Source organism: Genypterus blacodes, unplaced genomic scaffold (genome assembly GCF_046128005.1).
Source record: "Genypterus blacodes isolate CSIRO-AG114 ecotype Tasmania unplaced genomic scaffold, CSIRO-AGI_Gbla_v1 ptg000029l_1, whole genome shotgun sequence".
NCBI classification, from domain to species: Eukaryota; Metazoa; Chordata; class Actinopteri; order Ophidiiformes; family Ophidiidae; genus Genypterus; species Genypterus blacodes.
Window position 1 is genome coordinate 1086610 of NW_027466842.1, and position 20674 is coordinate 1107283.

At 41.5% G+C, this 20674-nt stretch overlaps 4 protein-coding genes across 4 annotated transcripts; all 4 read left to right on the top strand.

The window, feature by feature from the left end:
• Nucleotides 1–63: 63 nt before the first annotated feature.
• LOC142994224 (mitochondrial fission factor homolog A-like) lies at nucleotides 64–4329 on the top strand. Its single transcript, XM_076144969.1, has 7 exons — nucleotides 64–198; nucleotides 871–1092; nucleotides 1249–1427; nucleotides 1842–1930; nucleotides 2070–2240; nucleotides 2586–2661; nucleotides 3042–4329. The coding sequence occupies exons 2-7, from the start codon at nucleotides 876–878 to the stop codon at nucleotides 3171–3173; spliced, it is 864 nt and encodes a 287-aa protein (XP_076001084.1). The 5' UTR covers nucleotides 64–198; nucleotides 871–875; the 3' UTR covers nucleotides 3174–4329.
• Nucleotides 4330–4470: 141 nt separating this feature from the next.
• On the top strand, nucleotides 4471–9442 carry LOC142994223 (putative flap endonuclease 1 homolog). The gene is made up of 11 exons (XM_076144967.1): nucleotides 4471–4783; nucleotides 5456–5522; nucleotides 5821–5923; nucleotides 6096–6150; nucleotides 6251–6312; nucleotides 6461–6597; nucleotides 7451–7511; nucleotides 7601–7732; nucleotides 7824–7969; nucleotides 8063–8207; nucleotides 8528–9442. Exons 1-11 carry the CDS (start codon nucleotides 4702–4704, stop codon nucleotides 8582–8584), a joined length of 1047 nt encoding a protein of 348 aa, XP_076001082.1. The 5' UTR covers nucleotides 4471–4701; the 3' UTR covers nucleotides 8585–9442.
• A 217-nt stretch (nucleotides 9443–9659) lies between these two features.
• On the top strand, nucleotides 9660–16744 carry agfg1b (ArfGAP with FG repeats 1b). Its single transcript, XM_076145041.1, has 12 exons — nucleotides 9660–9983; nucleotides 11350–11443; nucleotides 11715–11830; nucleotides 12311–12449; nucleotides 12593–12749; nucleotides 12925–13032; nucleotides 13309–13447; nucleotides 13687–13766; nucleotides 13881–13973; nucleotides 14213–14371; nucleotides 14789–14883; nucleotides 15087–16744. Exons 1-12 carry the CDS (start codon nucleotides 9817–9819, stop codon nucleotides 15141–15143), a joined length of 1404 nt encoding a protein of 467 aa, XP_076001156.1. The 5' UTR covers nucleotides 9660–9816; the 3' UTR covers nucleotides 15144–16744.
• Nucleotides 16745–17528: 784 nt separating this feature from the next.
• fbxo36b (F-box protein 36b) lies at nucleotides 17529–19286 on the top strand. The gene is made up of 4 exons (XM_076144744.1): nucleotides 17529–17624; nucleotides 18283–18391; nucleotides 18581–18753; nucleotides 18930–19286. Exons 1-4 carry the CDS (start codon nucleotides 17529–17531, stop codon nucleotides 19284–19286), a joined length of 735 nt encoding a protein of 244 aa, XP_076000859.1.
• Nucleotides 19287–20674: the final 1388 nt, after the last annotated feature.

Here is a 20674-nt window from a genome sequence, read left to right on the forward strand (position 1 = left end):
TAATGGCCCAGACAGACTGCGCATGCGCTATAATAAGAAGGAGGGGATTCTGGGAATTGAAGTTCCCAAAGCGGTTCTGTCGGTTCAGGCTGTCTTATCGTTTCGCCCTGAACTGACGTCCGACCCGGTGGTTAATATTAACCAACGAAGAGTCATTAGACAAATGACATTTAAACACCCGCTTTGCGTGTAATAACGGTGAGTATCCGCTGTAGTCAAAGCTACGTACAGCGGTTTTGTAGATGAGATGTAGCGCTTGTAGCTGATAGCTGGTTAGCTGTCAGTGAGGTTGTGTCAACACAAACCTTAGCTACCATGTTTATTAGAGCATGTATGTGTAGCTTATGCCTTTTTGCTAATGTCAATGTCAACAGTTGGCCAATTAGCTATCTTTCGCTAAAAACGCCTTATTTTTTATTTTCATTCACTCACATTAAAGACATATGACATTACTCTTAATGTCAGTGTTACGTAATATGGTGCAAGATGAACCGACATGCCATTTGATATATTTTGTGTATTATAATCATTCGTTTTTATCATTGTTTTTGTCAATTCCTGGGTCATTTGTAATTGATTCTAGCTGCTACATCACTGCCACCCCCTTGCCACACTGTTTGCTTTGCCCATTTTCAATGAAACCTTTGAATTAACAAGCTAAACTCTACACATGTGATGTAAACTATGACAGTAAGATCAGAATGACATTGCAGACATTCACATGATGGTGGAGACAAACCATGATTGCTATGGGACAAGTACAGGACGCATAGATTGCAGCTTTGATGTCATCACTCACCATCTGACACTCTGGTCTCTTCCAGTGCTATCAAATGAATATTGACTTTCTTCAATGTAATGTGTCTACAGGCCGGATGAGTGGACCAACCTTCCCCTCCCCCTCTGTAGAAATGGTGGAGATGAACCGCATCCATTATGAGTTGGAGTACACTGAGGGCATCAGCCAGCGAATGCGAATCCCTGAGACCCTCATGGTGGCCTCCGAGAACCAACCGGGGTCTCTGCCCCTCCAGCAGCATCTTCACCCTCACACAAGTCTGATGCACGTTCCTGAGAGGATTGTTATTGCGGGTGAGCACAGCAGAGTGGACTTCAATAAAAAATGATTACCAGAATGTGTGTTTCTAACAAATTTTATCACTATTTTTATCAGAATTCCTTGAGATCTTGTTGACCTACCTGTGGTTTTTTTTATGTCTCTGTCACGCCTCCTGTCTTCCTCTGTAGGGGATGATGGAGACTCCCATTACTCTCGTCCACGAGACTTGGACCTGATTCAGTCGGTCCCACCTCTGGACCTCCTGACCATGAAGGCCCCGCCACGGATCCTCACCCTCACAGAGCAGCCACTGGACTCCCTTGAGACTGAACCAAATGCCCCACCACAGAGCCATCCGAGCCACGTGGTAAGGATCAAATCACACTTTCAGTTACTTTCCCTCCCAGTTACCTCAACATTTACTCCACTGAGGAGATGGGATGAAGTGCAATACATACAAATAGGCCACAAGTGACTTAGCAACTTCCACCATACAAACTTGATCACAAATTTGCATCTCTCTGAAAGCTAAATACAAATTACAAAACCTCATTTGCATAACATGAGAAAATTGAAAATCTCAACTAGTCCAAAACAGAATTGGAAGACAAGAGATTAAAATGATTGTTCTCCAAATACTACCAGATACATTGTCCTGCCAATCCGTTACAGACATGTCAGTGTGGAGTCAGTTCCGTCTTGGAAAGTGTTTCCGCTTGCCAACATGTCAAAACTTATTATTAAAGTTATTAAAACATTATTTCAAACACATCATTCATAGGCACAATTCCAGGCTCGGTCCAGAAGGGAGAGAAGTGTGAGTGAGAACTTGACTGTCCGCCACAGCCAGATCAGCAGAGGTGATGTAAGGTAAGCAGAACCCATCCTGAAATGAGACGACTGTGTTTTCTGTCTCACTGCTCTGACTGTCTGCTTTTTCAGTCTGTCATTGTTACCTGTTGTACTTTATTCACTTCATCCTTTCTTTACTATTTTGCCCCTCTGCCAGTGTAACCCCATCCCCCTCTGCCCCACCAGTCCGGTTGTGTCCACCGCTCTGTTCCCCTGAGGATGCAAACATCAACCTGCTCACTGCTACAGGGTTCCTTTCTTACATTCAGTCAACGACGCGGCGAGCGTACCAACAGGTCCTTGAAGTCCTGGATGACAGCCACCGCAGGTGACCTCTCCTTTGGCCCTGAGTTTCTGATAAGTCTGTGTTTCTCAGTACAACATAGAAAACAAATTATTGGAAAAATTGAACAGACAATTAGTTTTTTGCATCAGTACATTCAGATACAATTAAATGATCACATTCATGAAACTCCAAGAATCATGAATTATGCTGCATTCACATGTTGATGTTAGAAAGTAGCGTTTGCTCCTGCCTGGCTTAGTCATGTGTCACTCTCACCGGCTGGGAGGGACAGTTTTCTTGAACATCTGATTTTGTGTCTACCTCACACTGCAAACAAGCAAATCCAGCATTACTTTCCATGAAGATAGATTATGTTGATCTCCACAGAACACAGCTGGACTTGGCCCTAGACCTGAACCCTGATGAGACCATTTTAGTGGATGCCTCCTCACTACGACGACAGGTAATCTCAACCGTTAGTGTCTTATGAATTGGTCTGTGTCAATGAAATATAAGAAATATGCGTTTTTGCTGAATTGGTATATGCACTGTACTGTCCTGTTTTCAATGGTGAGAATGCAGTGATGTGTGTGCTGATCCAGCTCGATCTGCAACTAATTCAGCCACACACACAAGGTCAGGTTTCATATTTACAACTGTCAGTTTTAGTCAAATAGCTGATGTATACAAACTAAGAAATTTGAGAAACATTGGAAATATGAACTGACAAACACTGAAAACATTTGGAAACACAGCAACAGTACTCCTCACATTATTATAACTGATGCTCTAGTTGTGTGTGAAGTGTGTTTTGGAACTATAATATTTCCTGTGTTTTTGCAGATTGTGAAGCTGAACCGCCGTCTGCAGCTACTTGAAGAAGAAAACAAGGAACGCTCAAAGCGAGAGGTGATTCTGTATTCTGCTACAGTGGCATTCTGGCTTCTCAACACCTGGATCTGGTTCCGTCGCTAAGATGACACAAGAGTTTATCTCCCAACACATTGGTAGCAAAAGCGAGTCCTTGTTAAAAGAGCAATCAGTGGCTCATCAGTATCTAGCGACAGCCTATGGAAACTACAATGGCAATGGCAAAAAGTGTCCTCTTCAACAACCCCCCCATATTTTTATAGCAAATTCTATATTTAGATTTTACACCATTTGACATTTAACATCAACAAATCTTAAATGTCATATCCACCTTTAAGCTTACACTGTTGCCCTGATTGGTCTTTTGAGAATAAACCAAAATTGTAAACGAGACCTTGTAGATTAAGGCGAAAATGGTTAAAACGGTAACAAGGATTTTCTGAAGCAACAAATGTTTTGGGACGGCAGCCTAGAGGCTCAACTAAGGCTGCAGGACCAAGCCTCGGATCTATCTTGTTCAGTTTGAAGTTGTGATAAACTACAATTGTTAAAGTGTCAAAGTAACTTGCCTCAAATCTATAGACGCCATAAAATATTCCCTGAGTGTACTTTGAGTTCTGTGGTACCAAAATAATTACATTAATAAAGTAATCCGTTTGAAAAGAACCAGAGGAAGTGGCAACAACATTACTATAAATATGATGTAAATGGATAATTTGTTCAGCTCTAATAGTTATGTTGGTACAGTTTAAGTTTGCTTTTCCAGAGAGCCCCGCCCCCTTTTCAGCTATATAAGTTATTTACATGAATAAAAGCATGAACTGTGTGTTTAAAATGTGATAGAAGTCTTTGCACTGCTGTTTGTATTATCACATAACATAATAGATACCTGTGGATCAAATATTTGGTATCATTTTGGAATAATATAGTAAATGTGTATATTGTGGAAGATGTATTTATCACAGATAAGGCAGAGGTAAAAAAAAAAAATCATTGTAGATTTGACACTGGAGTTTTATGTTACATGTGTTTGTTTACTTTGTAATATGTAAATGCATTTTTGTCTGGGAAGTTGTTCTTTTGCTGTTATACTTTCTCTGCACCTGCCTCTACACAATGCTGACGCCTGTTGGTGTCTTTCATCTATAACAACAGTAAAACACTGGAGTAGTTTGGAATACATGAATTGAAGCAACTTCCTTGATTGATGATATTAAATGCAATGAAAGTTAAGTCATTACATACAAACTCCACTGACAAATAGAGTAAGGTGCATAAAATAAAATTTACACCTCCAGTATCCTTTTGTCACACTTTACTGACACAGAATTGAGCTTCTCATTATTGGTAAACTAACTAGATTCACTTTCTCCTCAAATCATTAAATGTGCTGTGTATTTTCAAATGTTGGTTGGACTTTGAATGCTGGTTAGACTGGAGCTATTTTCAGCACACAGATTAATTTAAATCCATTAAAATGTGGATTTAATTTATTTCATTGTATTTTCTTTTCTTTTTTTTGTGCCTTTGTAGTTTATTGTTATAATTGACTTTTTTTTTGGTATCTTTCCCAGTCTCATTATATCTGTAAATAAAGTTTGTTTTATAAAAAAGATGCTTCCTTGTTATTAAGATGGGGATCACTAAACTCGCAGATTTAGTCCGTACAGACGCGCATAGTGCTGTTTCTTACAGAGACATCAGCGACTACACAGGTAACACATGGTGCTGTGTTTTATTTAGGGTTTATAGTTATTTAAATGAGAAGTTAAAGGCGATTATTGCTAGTCGCTATAGTTAGCTTAGCATGCAATCGCTCAGCGGTTCTGGCGTAATCTTTTCTAAGCTAAATGAATGTAGTAGTATAGGTATATTTATAGTATATAAGTGTATTGTTATTTTAATGTTTCATGGTAAAACAGAACACCCTTCGTAGCAGGAATGCAGAATTTCGTGAGGTATTGTTGACGTCATACATTGTTTACATGTTTGCGTTGACGGTCCTTGTTTTGGGCGAAGATCCCTTACATTTTAGTTTAAAAAAGACTTATGACAACTGGCAGTAATAATTTGAAATGTTCTGGAGTCAAACAAACATTAACATATTTTAATTGTACATTAAGTTTAAAGCAAATGACAGTAAAGATAACACATCTACCGGAAATGCATGTTATAAACACCAGATTAAAAGATAAATATATAGTTGCATTAAAGTTGAATGAAAACAAATGGGTTTAAATACATACAATTTAAGTAATACAATAATGATATATAATTTAATACTAATAATAAAGATAATAATGTAATTTACACAGATACCACTGTGCCAAGCTAATGTCACGTGATGATATTTGTTCAAGCTGATGGTGCTGTGTTATCTTCCACAGGAAAGGTCATTGCACTAGATACCTCGATTGTTGTCAACCAATTCCGTGCAGCAACACCCTCACTAAGGTGAGCTAGAGAACTCTCTGCTGACTCATTACATTACAAGATTGAAGACCTTTACACATCATCGTCATCTCTGACTGATACATCACACATCAATGTAAATCACTCACACCTAAGTGCCATTATGAGTTTTCACTCATGCGTGCCTGCATGTTTTTGGGGCCATGGAAATGAACAGGAGAGGGAACTGAACACAGCAAAAGTGAACAGAGTTGTGTCTGGCTGAATGTTGACTTCCTCATAGCATTACACTAAATGGAAAATGAGAACAAGTTTTGAAAAAATATTATCTTATCTGTAGCCCTCTGACAGGTGTATTCTTCCGTACCCTCACCTTCCTGGAACATGACATAAAGCCAGTCTTTGTGTTTGATGGCAAACCTCCCGAGGAAAAGAGGGCTGTTGTAAGTGACGCTACATGTGCCCTTACTATCAAAGAACAGGTTTCATTATGTGTGCTGATGGAAAGAAGGAAGCAAAAGTGACCTTTCTGGATAAGAGCAATAATACAGATAGCCATGACATGACGTATACGAGCCACGTTGAGCAGAGCCGATGTGTTTCTTTTTCCAACAGCTGGAAAAAAGAGCTGAGGTTGCTGGCTGGACGTCGCCTAACAGATCAGGCAAAGGTAGATCTATAAACACAATGTAAACTACTACCACAAGCATACAGACGTTTAGGTAGTTTTAAAACCTGTTGTCTTTGTCACATCTACTTGCTCCTCACAGCTTCCACCATGACTAAAGATTGTCTCGAGCTCCTGAAGTGTCTAGGTGTCCCCAGCATCCAGGTATGACAGGATGTAACGTCAACAAAGCACATTCTACTTTCTACTTCTGCTCACAAATATTCCGTCTGCCCCTTCCTACTCTCCTTATTCCTCTCACCCTCTCCGTCTCTCTCTCTTAACCTTCTTTTCTGCCCGCCTTCACCTCCAGGCTCCAGGGGATGGAGAGGCTATGTGTGCTCAGCTGGTGACAGAGGGGAAAGTGGACGCTGTGGCATCAGAGGACATGGACACGTTAGCATTCGGAGCCAAAATTCTCATCCGCCAGCTAAACGCCAAGAAGGACAAGTAAGAATTGTGCCAATGATGTTTTGAATAAAGGACTGTAAGTGAGGTTTTTGCATATTTATTTTGCATGTTTTAGCCCATTTAATACGTAATACAAGTCCTGTACCCATCACATTTGAGGCCTGCTATCTTTTGCCATCACACTTGACAATAAACACAAACCAATGTGAATTTGGATCCTGTTCAGCAGTAGACGTCACTTATCATTTCATCATTTCAACTGAATTTCCATATTCACTATCATGGTTTATGTATCACCAACAGGTCAGGAGTTGTTCTCCATAGTGTATTGAAAAGAATATAGAGTGAAAATGTGTATCACTAAATCATAACCTTTAGATGTGTGTTTATAACAATGCAATGTAGACTTTAAGGAGGTAGTATGGAATTTCTAGACATAGATAGCCTGTATTACCCATCAGTAGTGATATAGGTACATTGTTCTCAGAGATCTCTCATTCAGCTGGTGGAGTGCCAGACAAAATGAACAGCAGGAAACTGGGCCAAGCCAACAGAGATATTTTAAACCACAGTAGCTGTCATAAAGGCTAAGTGGAAGGCGTTCTTACTTTGTCTGCAGGTCATTGCTTATTCAGTCAGCAGCAAGGGACAACAGTGACATGGTAGACAGATCTGAGCTGCAGGCAACATACTGTCAAGATGAGACCTTATGGCTCAGTTTGCTGCTGATCACTTGTGTATGGTGAAACCCTCCATTTTCAGTAATCAGCTAATGTCCAAGATTGATTCCTCTGCTACTGAGTTATCTTATGTTAAAGCAATCAGAACTACCCCTTTAATACAGGAGATCTGTGTTTCTGACCTATTCTAATGCTCATATTCTTCTTCACAGTCAGGTGATTGAATATTCTCTACCCAAGCTCTTAGACTGTCTGAAGATTTCTCATGAGGAGGTAAGTCCATAAGATGACGAATGTGTTTTTCAAGTGTTCTGTAGCAGTTAAACACTAGACTGATTTGTTTCTCCTCACCTCTGTACCAGTTTGTGGACCTGTGCATTTTGCTGGGCTGTGATTACTGTGACAAGATACCTGGGTTGGGTCCAAAGAAGGCCCTGAAGCTGATCCAGCAGCACCATACTATCGACAATGTGGTTCTGCATATCAAAAAAAAGGTGAACAGCCTTTTTTTGGCCTTTTTTCAGATCTCTTATCTAACCTAAAAAAACAAATGGGTTAAGTAATGAAGCTCTGTTTCCTTTTTAGACCCACCCTGTACCACATTTTTGGAAGTATCAAGAAGCACGGAAGTTATTCTTGGACTCACCAAAGAGCACAGTGCCTGACCTCATCTGGGCTGAGCCAGATGAAGAGGCACTGGTGGCTTTCCTCTGTCATACCAAACATGTTAGGTACATACTTGTGATTGTGTTTTTGCTCAAGTTAAGCTTCCATTTCTCATCCCTCTGGGTTTGTTGTAAAGACAGTGATGCTGATGTGTTCAGGGAGAAGAGGATCCGTAGTCGAATGGAGAGGTTTCGTCAGATGCGGGAAAAGAAACGGGAGCAGAGGGAAAAGGAGAAGGCGGAAGGACGTAGCAGGCAAACTCGCATTGATGACTTCTTTAGAACGACCAGAAAGAGGCAGCAGGTGAACATATCAGTGTTCAACAGTGTGTGTGTGTGTGTGTGTGTTCAACATGCACTATTCTCTGACTTAAAGTTTATGAAAATATCTGCCGACATGCTTCAAACATTACATCATCAGCTTTTTCAACAAGAAAACCTCCACATAAAATGTAAGGAATTACATTAGAATGTAATCGACTCAGTGAAAGGCTGATTGATTTAACTCAAACACTCAAAAAGGTATTAGCATAAATCAAAGCAATAAGCATGAAGAAAATCTCCTCTTATCTTACTTGAAATGATTCAAATATATGTTTGTCTGCTCTGTTTTTCCTCTTCTAGGTGCTGGAAGCTGCAGATTCTGTGAGCAGCAACAAAAAGAAACTAAAGTCAAAATGAGGCTGCTGCCATTTGCTGCCTGTTGCCTCCACCTCCAAAGTTGAAAGGAGAATTTGTTTTCATTCTTGTGTCCGTCTGATATCTCAAAATACGTATGTTATGGGTGAATTTGACACAGTAGTTATCGTGAGGATCAGCTAATTAAGGGAGAGGCCTGAATCTTGGATTTGTACCAGGAGATGATTTTCTGGTGCTGAGAACGGTGGCATTTGACACTTTGCAGTATGTAACTAAATATTGCACAAATTACAAACATATCAGACCTTCCACTCAACATGTGAGACAATAGTTCACATTTGAAAAAGGACTGTGCCCCTCAAAGTGCCTTTTAGGTGACATTTTAAAGAAGCCAAAACAGGCATCTTTCAAAGCTATCATGCCTCTGCATTGGACAGTGGACAATGGACACTGACACTTATATAATTTTACCTTGTTTTAAAGGCAGTGTCCAGTACAATTTAGTTAACCGGGCAAATGTTTAAGGCATTCAGCAGTTTCCTGTAAAGGCACCAAAAAAAGCAAAGCAGGCGGCTGATGGCTATGAAAGAGAACAGTGCGATCACTGTCAGTGGAGCCTTCCCTCAAGCCAAAGCGGGATACAGGGGATGTCTCATCACAAGATATTCAACCAGCACCTGTTGTGTAAATAGTGCCAAGGCCGAGGCCAAAGTCTTGAATTTTAAAACATGCAGTAAATCACTGATCATGTCTGAATAGGTGTTGAAAATGTAACAAATCGTGAAAAGAAAAAAACATTGTTTTAGACTGAAAAGGCTTTGAAATGTACATGTAGTACATTTTTAGTTAATATGTGATGTGCTGTTCACCTTTTTAAATTAAACTGATGTTTAACTTTAATCGGGGTGCTTGTTGTCTTTTTGTCTACATAATGTGGGTTTATTCGTTTGTATGTGTGTTTTTTTTGCACCGCGGTATTTACATTTAACAGTATTGTGTCATTCAAACAGGGTATTTTGCATTAAATTTCAATGTCCCCTTCCAAACCGATAGATGGCGCCAGCGTTTCGGGAGCTTCTCGGTTTGACCTTTTATACACAAAGAAGAAGAAGTTTGTCAGTCGCCCAGTCTCCCCGCTAGATCTCTCAGCCAACCAGCCAGCAAGGTGTCTCCCCGGCCACCGCCGTCCTACGCGGCAACTCTCCCCTGACGACACTCACCCTGTCCCGGATCCTGGATAGAATTTCTCTCATACCAGCCCACTGTTTTCGGCCATGGCGACGAGCGCGAAGCGAAAGCAGGAGGAGACTCATCTGAAGATGCTCCGGGAAATGACTAGCATGCCCGCGAATAGGAAATGCTTCGACTGCGACCAGCGCGGCCCGACCTATGTCAACATGACAGTGGGCTCTTTCGTCTGTACCACCTGCTCCGGGATTGTGTGAGTTACTGTTTTGTTGTTACGGTCCGGTTTGTGTTGCTTACGTGGACGACATGGGGAGGGTTTACAAGAGAACGCTGTTTGCCCGGACGGTCCATTGACTTGGCGGTACCGTTAGCGTGTTAGCTAGCTTTAAAGTGAGGACAGGTAACGCTGACGCTGCCCGGTTCAGCCCGAGGCCGCCTGGGCTGGGCTCGGCTGGGCAGGGCTGGGCTGGGCTGGGTCACGGCAATATCGGTAGTTTGGTTGAGTCACAGCCCCGGGGTCGTTTCACCGGTGATACGGTGTGTAGTCAAGATTAGCACGCCCGGTTTCAGACACACACAAGCCACATATTTGATCAATTTAACACCGAATTCATCACAAACGTCATAGGCGGGTAGGAGAACCTCATCTTGAACTTTACCTGGTCGTCTCACAACCTAAAGACATGTCGCAAAACACAGAAAAACACACACACACCTCCAGACAAGTGGAGTCAGGGCGGGTCTCCTAAAGTGGGGCAGTGGGTCGTTCGAGTTCCTAAAGGCTGAGTGACGAAACCACTACTCTTTCCCCAGGAACTCGCATTCTTGTGAAATCATAACCGGGATTTAAGCAACCGTCATTGTGTTGAGTCATATCTTTTCCCGCAGATTCACGTTGAGACAAACATGTAGTTGCTTTGTGCTCACATGCAGCAGCCACCTCTGTTTGCCAAATCTTAGGGTGTGTGTGTGTGTGTGTGTGTGTGTGTCCACCATCAGGAACTAGATAGACTCTCTCTCGCCATCAGCACTAAATCTACACATGCACACTAATAAAATGTGGTTAAACATGTCAAGCCTAGAAATACTGATAGTCTGCGTAGAAGCTCAAAGCTCAAGTCGATTGGCTTTAGGTGCAAACAAAGGCCAGCAGATAGAGCGTTATACAAGATGTAAGTCCAGGCTTTTCATGAGAGATGGGCTTGTTTACTTAACATATACATTTCCCAGTCCTGTGTATCAATTACCTGTATTTAAGTGTAAAGTCTGAACCCTGAAGGTAGTGGTGTTTGACTAATCAGAGCAAGGTAAAAGTGAAAACGCACACAAAGTGATCGAGTTTTGAATGAAATCTGATACAGACCTGTGTTTTCTTTGCTTATTTAAATTTAGAGCTGCACTGCTTCACGTTTATCCAAGATTGCTGGACTCTAATCTTTGGCCGTATATGTTTAAAGTCTGGAAGATTAAATATACGATCAAGAATGTTAATCCTGAAAGTTTTAGGATGTGCAGGTCGTAAATTCTGTGGCTTAAAAGAGCGTCTGTGGTGGATCTGCTTGCGTTGCACCCGGCTCCTCCTGTTCTTTAGCTAATGTATGCCCCCATTCCACCCACAGGCGCGGACTGAACCCCCCACACAGAGTGAAGTCCATCTCTATGACCACATTCACACAGCAGGAAATTGAATTCCTACAGAAACACAGCAATGAGGTATCGCACAGAAGGACCCAGCTGTTATGAATCTGATGTCAAGGTCACAGTTCCGTCTTTGACTCAGAGGCGGAATGCTGACATTTATTCCGGGATTCACTTTGTCAACTTCACTGGCGATCCTCTCACTCTGCTCCTTTCCCCCGTTTGTGCTCGTCCCCTCCCCCTCCCTCGACCTCTTTACTTTCCCCCCTCACCTCTCTCTCCCTGCTTCACCCCCCATCCCCTCTTCTTACCTCCCACACTCCTCATTCCTTTGCCCCCCCTGTAGGTTTGTAAACACATCTGGTTGGGCCTCTACGACGACAGGACATTAGTTGTTCCAGATTTCCGAGAACCACAGAAAGTAAAGGAATTCCTCCAGGAAAAATATGAGAAGAAAAGATGGTAACGTAAACTTCTATACGTTATGTTGTTTGATAGGTTTTTTGACCTTAACAAGACGAAGCTGGACCACACAAAGCTCTCACACACGTCTCATTTAATTTCTCAGGATTAAATAGAATCTCTAGTTTTCATTGTCTCCTCAGTGATGGTTTGTTGGGTGAACACTGTGATAAATAATATTGCTGGCAAGGGGGTTAAATAGTTTGGAGTGCTAGAAATCTAATTGCAAAAGTTCTGCAGATACTATCAGCTTTCATACAGAAGATCAATGGGTTTTAAGTGTTGCTCTGATAAACATATTGCAGAGTATGATAGCATGCTCTTGGCCATCAAGGGCTTAAAACACACACGTACCAAGATTTGACTCATTTATTCAGATTAAACATTTCATTTATCTTAATCAGGTCAATCAATTGCGAATCTTGAAAGAACTGCGCTCCTCTGAAGTTTGATCACAAGTGTGTTGCGTTGAATTTCTAGGTATGTCCCTCCAGACCAGGCGAGGACAGTAGCCAGCGTCCAGCCCTCTGTGTCCGGCTCGTCGGCCAGCAGCACCGGCAGCACCCCGGAGGTCCTACCCCTCAAAACCCTGCAGCTCAACAAGACCCCGCTGCGCCAGGTAACACAGATGCTGACACCTGGGTTTGTCCACACGTGCTTTCTTTTGAATTTTGGGATATGAACTTATAAACAAAGGTTTAGACCCCTAACCCTTCACCTACTTATCAGAACTCTGTCCCCCCCCACCCTGTTACCTTCCAGTCTCCAGCGCTGAGTCGTTCCCAAGCTCACAGCGCCCCTCAGGAGAAGAAGTTTGACCTGCTGTCCGACCTGGGAGGAGACATCTTTGCTGCTCCGTCAACTCAACCCACCAGCTCCGCCAACTTTGCCAACTTTGCACATTTTCCAAGCCAGTCGGGTAAGCGAGGACCAAGTCACCGACAGCTGCCCGTCCTCTTGTATCCAGTAAACGTTTCACCAAAAGAAGAATAATAATAATCAGCAGTAGATACTTCTTCATCTCTCCCGTTTGCGCTGCCATTTTGTGTTCTACATTCATCATTGTTGTTCCTTTTCCCCTTGTTTGTCTGCAGCACCTCAGGGTCAGTCAAATGCCAACTTTGCCAACTTTGAGGCTTTTGGTAACACTGCAATTCCATCCCATCTAAGCACATCACCCCCCTCAAAGTCCTTTTCATCAGGTACCCCCTCTTGTCATTCCTAAACCCCCCTCCCCCATACTCATACTTATCCATGTCACTATGTTTTCCTCATTCATAACTCATGGTGACCAGTAGGAACCCTGTTTTTTCAGTCTAGAGCAAAACAGATACTTCAATACATCTGCACCAATAAAATGGACAATCGTGAAGAAAATATTCAATATGTAGTTAGTAGGTGTACTGTGTACTCTTGTGGGTCTTTGTGTAATATTTGTATGTATGTGTGTGGCACTTGTGGTGTCTTTCTGCCCATAGGCGGTGGAGTGCCAATCCCATCAATGTCCAGCGCTGTCCCCGCCCAGTCCCAGTCGCGGAGCTGCACAGAGGACCGCTATGCTGCTCTGGCTGAGTTAGACAATGAGCTCAGCTCCTCCGTAGGCAGCAATGTGCAAGGGTGAGACTGCCACACACACACACACGCACACACACACATTAGTTCACCTCCTGTTATGATTCATGGAAATTCTGGGAAAACAATACTTAATTAATTTAACACATTAACTGTATTTATGTTTGAGTTACAGTATACAAATTAATTTCAATCCAACACTAAACGGAGCAACATTTGAACTCTGCAAGTGAAGTTTTCATTCAAATGAATCCTCCTCATACACACATCGTTGTTCTCCACAGTAATATGTTTGGACCAGTGCTCGGGTCTTCGCCTGCCCAGAATCAACCTGTCTTACCCAACATGCAGCCTGGCTTTGGAGGTGGCTATTCTAATTGTCGGTCGTGATGGATGTGAAATTTAAAACATTTATTATTTTGCAATTTGGTTTAAGTTTCTGTGTTTTGTTTCATGTATCTTCATATATTTCACTCAGCCGTCCCATCCACAAATCCCTTTGTTGCTGCAGCCGTTGTCCCGGAGATGGCCACCAACCCCTTCCAGGCCAATGGCAGAGTTCCAGCTGCAGGTGTGTGAGTGCATTTAAAGCTCAGTGTGTTCACATTTGTGTTCCATGCAAGCCAGTTACATTAGTAAGCTGAAGTCATTTGCTTTGGTACGTAGAACTTATTTCCCCTCGTGTGACTGTCTCCATGTATGTGTGCACATATATGGTGTGTGTGTGTGTGTATGTGTGTGTGTGTGTGTGTGTGTGTGTGCGCGCATTCACTCTACACACATGCTCTGTGTGTATTGTGTGTCTCGTAGCCTCCTTTGGTACTGCCTCTATGAGTATGCCTGCCGGTTTTGGGAATGCGTCTTCCTACTGCCTCCCGACCAGTTTCAGCGGAAACTTCCAGCCGCCCTTCCCTGGCCAGGCTCCCATCCCTTACACTCAGCCCGGGGCCTATCACCCTCAGTCTAATGGTTAGTGTCCTTCAACATCCCTCCTTCCTTTGCCCCTGTCCTTCAGTGCAGTACCTGTCAGTGAAGTCGCTGCTGCATTTCACCAATGAAGAAGATGATTTTAAGTCTTGTTGCAGCATAAATCTGATTTGTTTTTCAGTGATAGCTACTGCACAGTCATTAAAGGTTGCATTTAGGGTACAATGGACCAAATCTAACATTTCTTAATCCCTGTTTACTCTTAAATGCAACTTGAAGCACTGCTTGGTTTAGTTAATAGTGACGAGTCATTGGACCATTGTGAAAAGATGTCTGATTTGACTCCTGACCTGCTTCTTCTTACAAGCACTGTGATTTAGGAGAGATGGTGGTGGTGGGTGGTCTACTAGAACCAGCACATTCAACCTGTTGTAAATCCCACTCCTTCTATCCCCCCAGGCCCTGCATTCCCTGTCTATGGTCAGAACAAGCCCTCCATGACCCCATTCGGACAGCCCATGGCCGGTCCTGGCATGACTAGTAATCCGTTCATGGTGAGCATGTTTGTCTTTGGCTTTTCAACATAACAACACAAGATAGGTTTTCATTTCTGTTTAATACAATTTAAATAGCTTTCAAAGAAACCATTGCTCTTTCCTGAGAGTATGGCGTAATTATCCAACCACAGCTCTGTATTCTTGTTGCCGTCTTGTGTCCCTGCTTAATGTGAATTCTGGCCTCCTTCTCCGGTTTCCAGGCCGGAGCTCCAGCTGGGCCGTTCCCCTCAGGGGGTTCCACCAACCCCTTCCTGTAGCGCAGCTTCCAGTCTTCACAGCCAGAGGGCAGCATGCAGCACATATTCAACGCAAACCTGTTCCCTCTCGCAGTTAGTGGCAGAACATTTCTAAAAGAAAAACACTTTTTGTATAAAGTTTACACTATGAAGGAGTACAAAGGACGATTGAAGACTAAGGGACTGTTATGGGGAAAATGTACCGTTTGGACTATATACAATACATTATATACCTTTTATTTTGTTTATGACTGTAAGCTCTATGTGCATATCATTTGTAATCACAAATAAGTACATGTTATGTATAACAAGGACTGAGTTAACAAGGGTGAGTATATACACACCTGTGGAAAAACCACTACAATCTATCTACAGTACGTAAGTAAGGGTATACACTTTAACACTATTAATGGTTTTCCATCACCTATGGGGATCTGTGTATTTCACAGGTATTTCATTTTCAAAGGGGAGTTCTGTGTCATTTAGCCCAGTTGCCACTATACTGGCGCTGAGGTGCAAAATGTGACTTGAAGATCCAGAATGCTATTCCTAAGATTCGGTCGTTGGCCTTGACCTGTGTCTTTTCAAAGGTGTGACAAATCCAAAACATGTGGTCAGGACTGAGTGAAGACTGTTCAATATCACCCTGACATGTGTTGTTGTCAAATGTTTAGGGGTCAAATGTTTTCAATCTTTTTGAAAGTAAGAACAGCTCAGCAGGTAAAAGACGGGCATGGGTGAGGTGTGCAGCCTTAAAATGAACTATCTGATCTATAAAACATGGGTCAGAAACTCAAAACGTAGTGATTTCTCTCCTACTAGTAGATGATGTTTGAGGGGCTGATTTTCAGGTATTAGCCATAGTTTGGGAACAATGTAAAGGTGGTATGGCTGTAAACACTTCAGGAATGTGAGTAACCCGATTTCTCTAAAGGGAAATGCAGTTCCTTCAAAAGAGAATTTAAAGCTTTGTTGGTCATGAGGACCGCTCGACAGTCGGTACGTTTACATGCACGCAATACTCCGAGTCTTAGCTTAGTGCTTACAGCTATAAAAGGCTAAATACAAGTAAGCCGTATACATGCACAGAATAATGCCACTGTTACATGCCTGAATAAATCGCTTAATCTTGGTCTGTTACTCCGAGTAAGCATACTCTGATTTGTGCCAATTTCAGTTGCATTAAGGTTTATACATGACATTTACAACAGCAGATTTATTCATAATCAAAGCGCATGTAAATATACTGACTGGTTGAGGTTCACCAAACCTGCCTAGACTTCAAAATTGACAGATTCAAGTTTGAGAAGCGTCTCCGTCCCTGCTGTCTTTGTGGCGTTATGAGAGAAAAAGCTCAGTGGTGAGAAGAACAGGACAGAAACCAAAGTAAAGGTTGATCTCCCTCCAGTTTGTTTTAAAACAAGGAAAAGGAGAAAAGGACAGATTGATTTGGGGATAGTCTCATTTCTGGATCAGTGTGAGCCTGGAAAATGAGGGTCTTTGTGCCACCAGTGACTAACAATGAATTTGACAATGTGTTTCTTGTCTTTACAAGAATAGGTAAGTAAATGTGTACATATATAAATATATGTATAAATAAATTAAAAGATTTTTAACTACAATTTGGAGTGGTGATGTCATTACTAACTGATGATAAATGGACTGTATCCTTATATACAGTGGAGAGATGACATACGGAACTTGTTTGTTTAGCTCCTTAACTGAGTTTGTATTCCTGACTTGTGCTTTTCCAGCTTGAGAACAGTTGAATCTGAACAGAACATTTTAAAAGGTACAGTTTACTATTTCACACATCTAATTCTTCTCTTTTGTGCTTGATTTGTACCAACACCACTCCCAGATATTCTTTAAGCTTATTGTGGATCAGGATTCAACCAAAAACTACCAAAAGTTGATTTTGGAGGAACAGCAGTTTGATTTGAGGTTAAACAAAAGCCCTCTCTTGTTTGTAGATACAGTAAATAAATACCTTTTGAATGTTATGTGGTTAGTTTTCATCACTATTTAGTTTTCTGTGGTTCTGCCCCCTGTGGTGAGTGTTGATGGTGTGTAAATTGCTACCATGTGGTCAGTTGCATGACCACATGGTAGCAATTACATTTTAAGATGAGTTGGTATCCTATTACCTAAGGTGTACAATTACAAAGTAAAGGTCACTGTTGAATGGATGTAGATTAGTAAAAATATAGATTTACACATCTCAGCTACATTTTTTTTACAATAAATGCATGTAAAAAGTCTGAATACAGAATTGGAATGCATTTTAATATTATAGCTGGTTTACTCGTCGCAATTAGTAAATACGCCAACTGAAATGACGAGGTGGCGTCACATTCGGCCTCTACCTTTGTTACCATAGCAACATATACAAACGTAGAGTTAAACATGGCGTCCCTTTTATCAGACCCTCTGTTTGAAATCTTTGGACGAGCCCCTTCAGCCAATAAGAACCTTTATTATTTTGCAGTCACCAAGTCAGACGTAAGTATTTGTATTTTTTAAATTTAATTTCTCTAGTTGACCATGTTGAGTTTCGAACTGTGACGCAACCTGGATTAAGGAGTTCACTTGTTTACTACCACTAACTAATTCACTAACTATGTTTCTAACTCTTTGTGCACATAGAAAACAATATTAATAACAAGTCTCTTAATTACCGAGTGTTTTCAAGACGAGCTTGCTTGTTCTTCACCATTCTGGCATGATGCCTATAGGGGGCAGTGCTGAGTCATTTCCTGTTGAAGGTGAATTGCTAAAATTACATTTAAAGTGGAGCGGATGAAATAAACACCAATTTTAAGGAGATATTACTCCATTGTTGATTTAAATTTCCATTTGAATGCTATGCACAATAGTTGAGTGCTTCACTTTTCTTGTATTTCATGTGAAAATATCATCATAGAAGTCAGTGATGATTTAAAATATAAATTAATCAAACTAACAGAATGCACACAAAACAGCTGATAATCACGATCAAAAGAGTTAGGTTAAGTCTTATACAGCCTCTCAGTCAGGGTGGAGGGATGACTTCCTTCACAGACATTAGTGCTGTATTTTGTGTTTCACTGCCTGAATTGTCACACACTGACATTGCATTCATGACGAAAGATATTCTGTGTTTTCCAATGGTCATTTCCAGGTGATATGGAGATGGTGGAAGATATCTCTGAGAAAAGTTGACCGATGTTCCAGGCCTGGGGAGCAGAGGGATTCTTACCAGGACTTTCTCGACGATCGCTGGCTACAGAGTAAGATCTTTATATTCTTTAATGGTCCCCTGCAAATAAAGTCATCAAGGCCATTCATAGCAGCAGTCATTTGGAAAACAAATCCTCATGATTCATCCTTTGTATATATGAATATCATCCTATTGTCAGTTCATATCCTGTGTATAATGTTTTTGTGAAAATGTAAACAAACCATGGGTTTCTTTCCAGGTGAGGTCAGTATGGTCTTCGGTCGTCGTATCTTGCAGTACACCAAAGCTTTGTGCCGAGGTCAGTATGATTACCTAGATCACCTGCCTGACTCCTTACTGCTTCACATATTAAGCTATCTGGAGCTGCAAGATGTGGGACACCTTGGACAAACTTCACGCAAGTTCAGACAAGTGAGTTTAAGAGCCACTAAAAAGGAAATGCTGCAAAAAAAGATACAATCCTGAAGCAAGAACAATATTACGTCTATAGGCTTCACCTGGACACACCAAGTAACAAACTAACCATTAAAACAACAGGATCATAATATCCTCATGATATAATGCCCCCTTTTCTTCTTGCTTCTCAGCTTTGTAAGTCAGAAGAGTTGTGGGAGAAAGCAGTGAGAAGATGCTGTGACACAGTTTCAGCTGAGGTGTCATCTCTGGCCCTTGAGGTTGGCTGGCAGAGCATCTTCTTCACCAACAAGCTACAGCTGCAGAAGCTGATCCGTCGGCGGAGGCTGAGGATCAAAGAGCATCAGGAGGGGCAGACCTGTGACCCTCCAGGTGAAGGCTCAGAGACAGACCAGCCTTCCACTGCTGAGGTGAACTCTCAGAACAGCTCCCAGCTCAGGTGTGGCACTGACACCGGCTTTGACACCGCTGGCATTGACCCGGTTCTCATCCCTGGACCTGAGCTTGGCTCTGATTCCAGCAATACCTGAAACAACCACGAGTGAGGATAGAAACAAAATCAAGATGCATATTTTGATAAATAACTTCTGTGTTTACACCTTATTGTCACACTGATCTGCCATTAGCTACATATCTCCTATTATTACAAGTAAATGAGACGCGTAGTCTGATCATTTGATGGCTGTTATCTCAAGGTTCAAGGAAGTTTATTTTCCGGAACATGTTGGTACATGAAGGCGAACAAAATGACTATCAAACGAGTACTCAAGTCCCGGTGGGGAAGAACAGATAAAAATAGGACACTAAATAAAAACTAAGGCCCTAAAATAACTAAAAGTACGCACATGCAATAAATAGATAATAAATTGGGGACATAAATAAGTGTGAGATAGATCTTAAAAACAGTGCACAGACCACTAAAGCAGCAGCATAGTAAATAGTGCATCAAGTGTAGTTTGTTTTATTTAACGTGTGATCTATATGGAAATTCAGTCATGATATATATATATATGAACATGAATAAATCCATTGTGCCATGACTTGATCTGACTGTGCCATGTTCAATAAACTCAACAGTGCCAGACATACTTAACTCCTTTATTTCCATAAATGTAGCAATACGAGAAAGTAGAAATGTTCTGCTTTCAAAGACAATTAGAAAATGGGAAGTGTGTCTGTGTTCAAGTGATATTCTTGAAATTATTAAATTAGCTGCTGCATAAAGTGTGAATCCTTACAAACCTGCTTCTGTTAACACATTCTGTACCAGTGTGAGGTGAGTACTGCTGCTGCTGCCTCTTTCTGCATTAATTTGATCCATTTCTGAAGTAGTCCTTGTTCAATCAGAAGCTGTTTGCACTTAACTGAGTGCTGACGACATGAGAGCTACTTGATAAATGAATTTAATATGTGAAAGACAAAATTAGACTATATGACTGGCTCTTTCCCAAAGCATGCCATTTGCAAAAGCCCTCTAGGGGGCACAAGTTGTCAATGTTTCTCGCACACAGTGACATTCATACGTGTTCAGGTTGATCCCTCTTTGACATCCTCTTCCTCCTGCTTTGCTTTATAAACCTTAGGGTTTGTATTCTGTCTTTCATATTTTTTAACTGGGTTGGATTGAACTTTAAGGTTTCCTGTGAGGGTTTTAAGGTCAGAGAAGCCAGAATTGAGTAGGAACCACCTGTGCTATTATGCTTTGTCCTCTTAAAGGTATAGTTCATTGTTTTACTATGGAGACGTGCAGTCTGTGTTCTTAGTCTAGCATGACTATTAAAAGATGAACCGCTTTGAGTGACGTTCATATCTGCATTTCCCAGCAGGTTATTGACTGCTCCAGTGATTTCTGCAATGAACATGACTTACTTCCAGTTCTGCCTTGACTATATGAAGCAGGTTAATAGGTTCCTCAAAG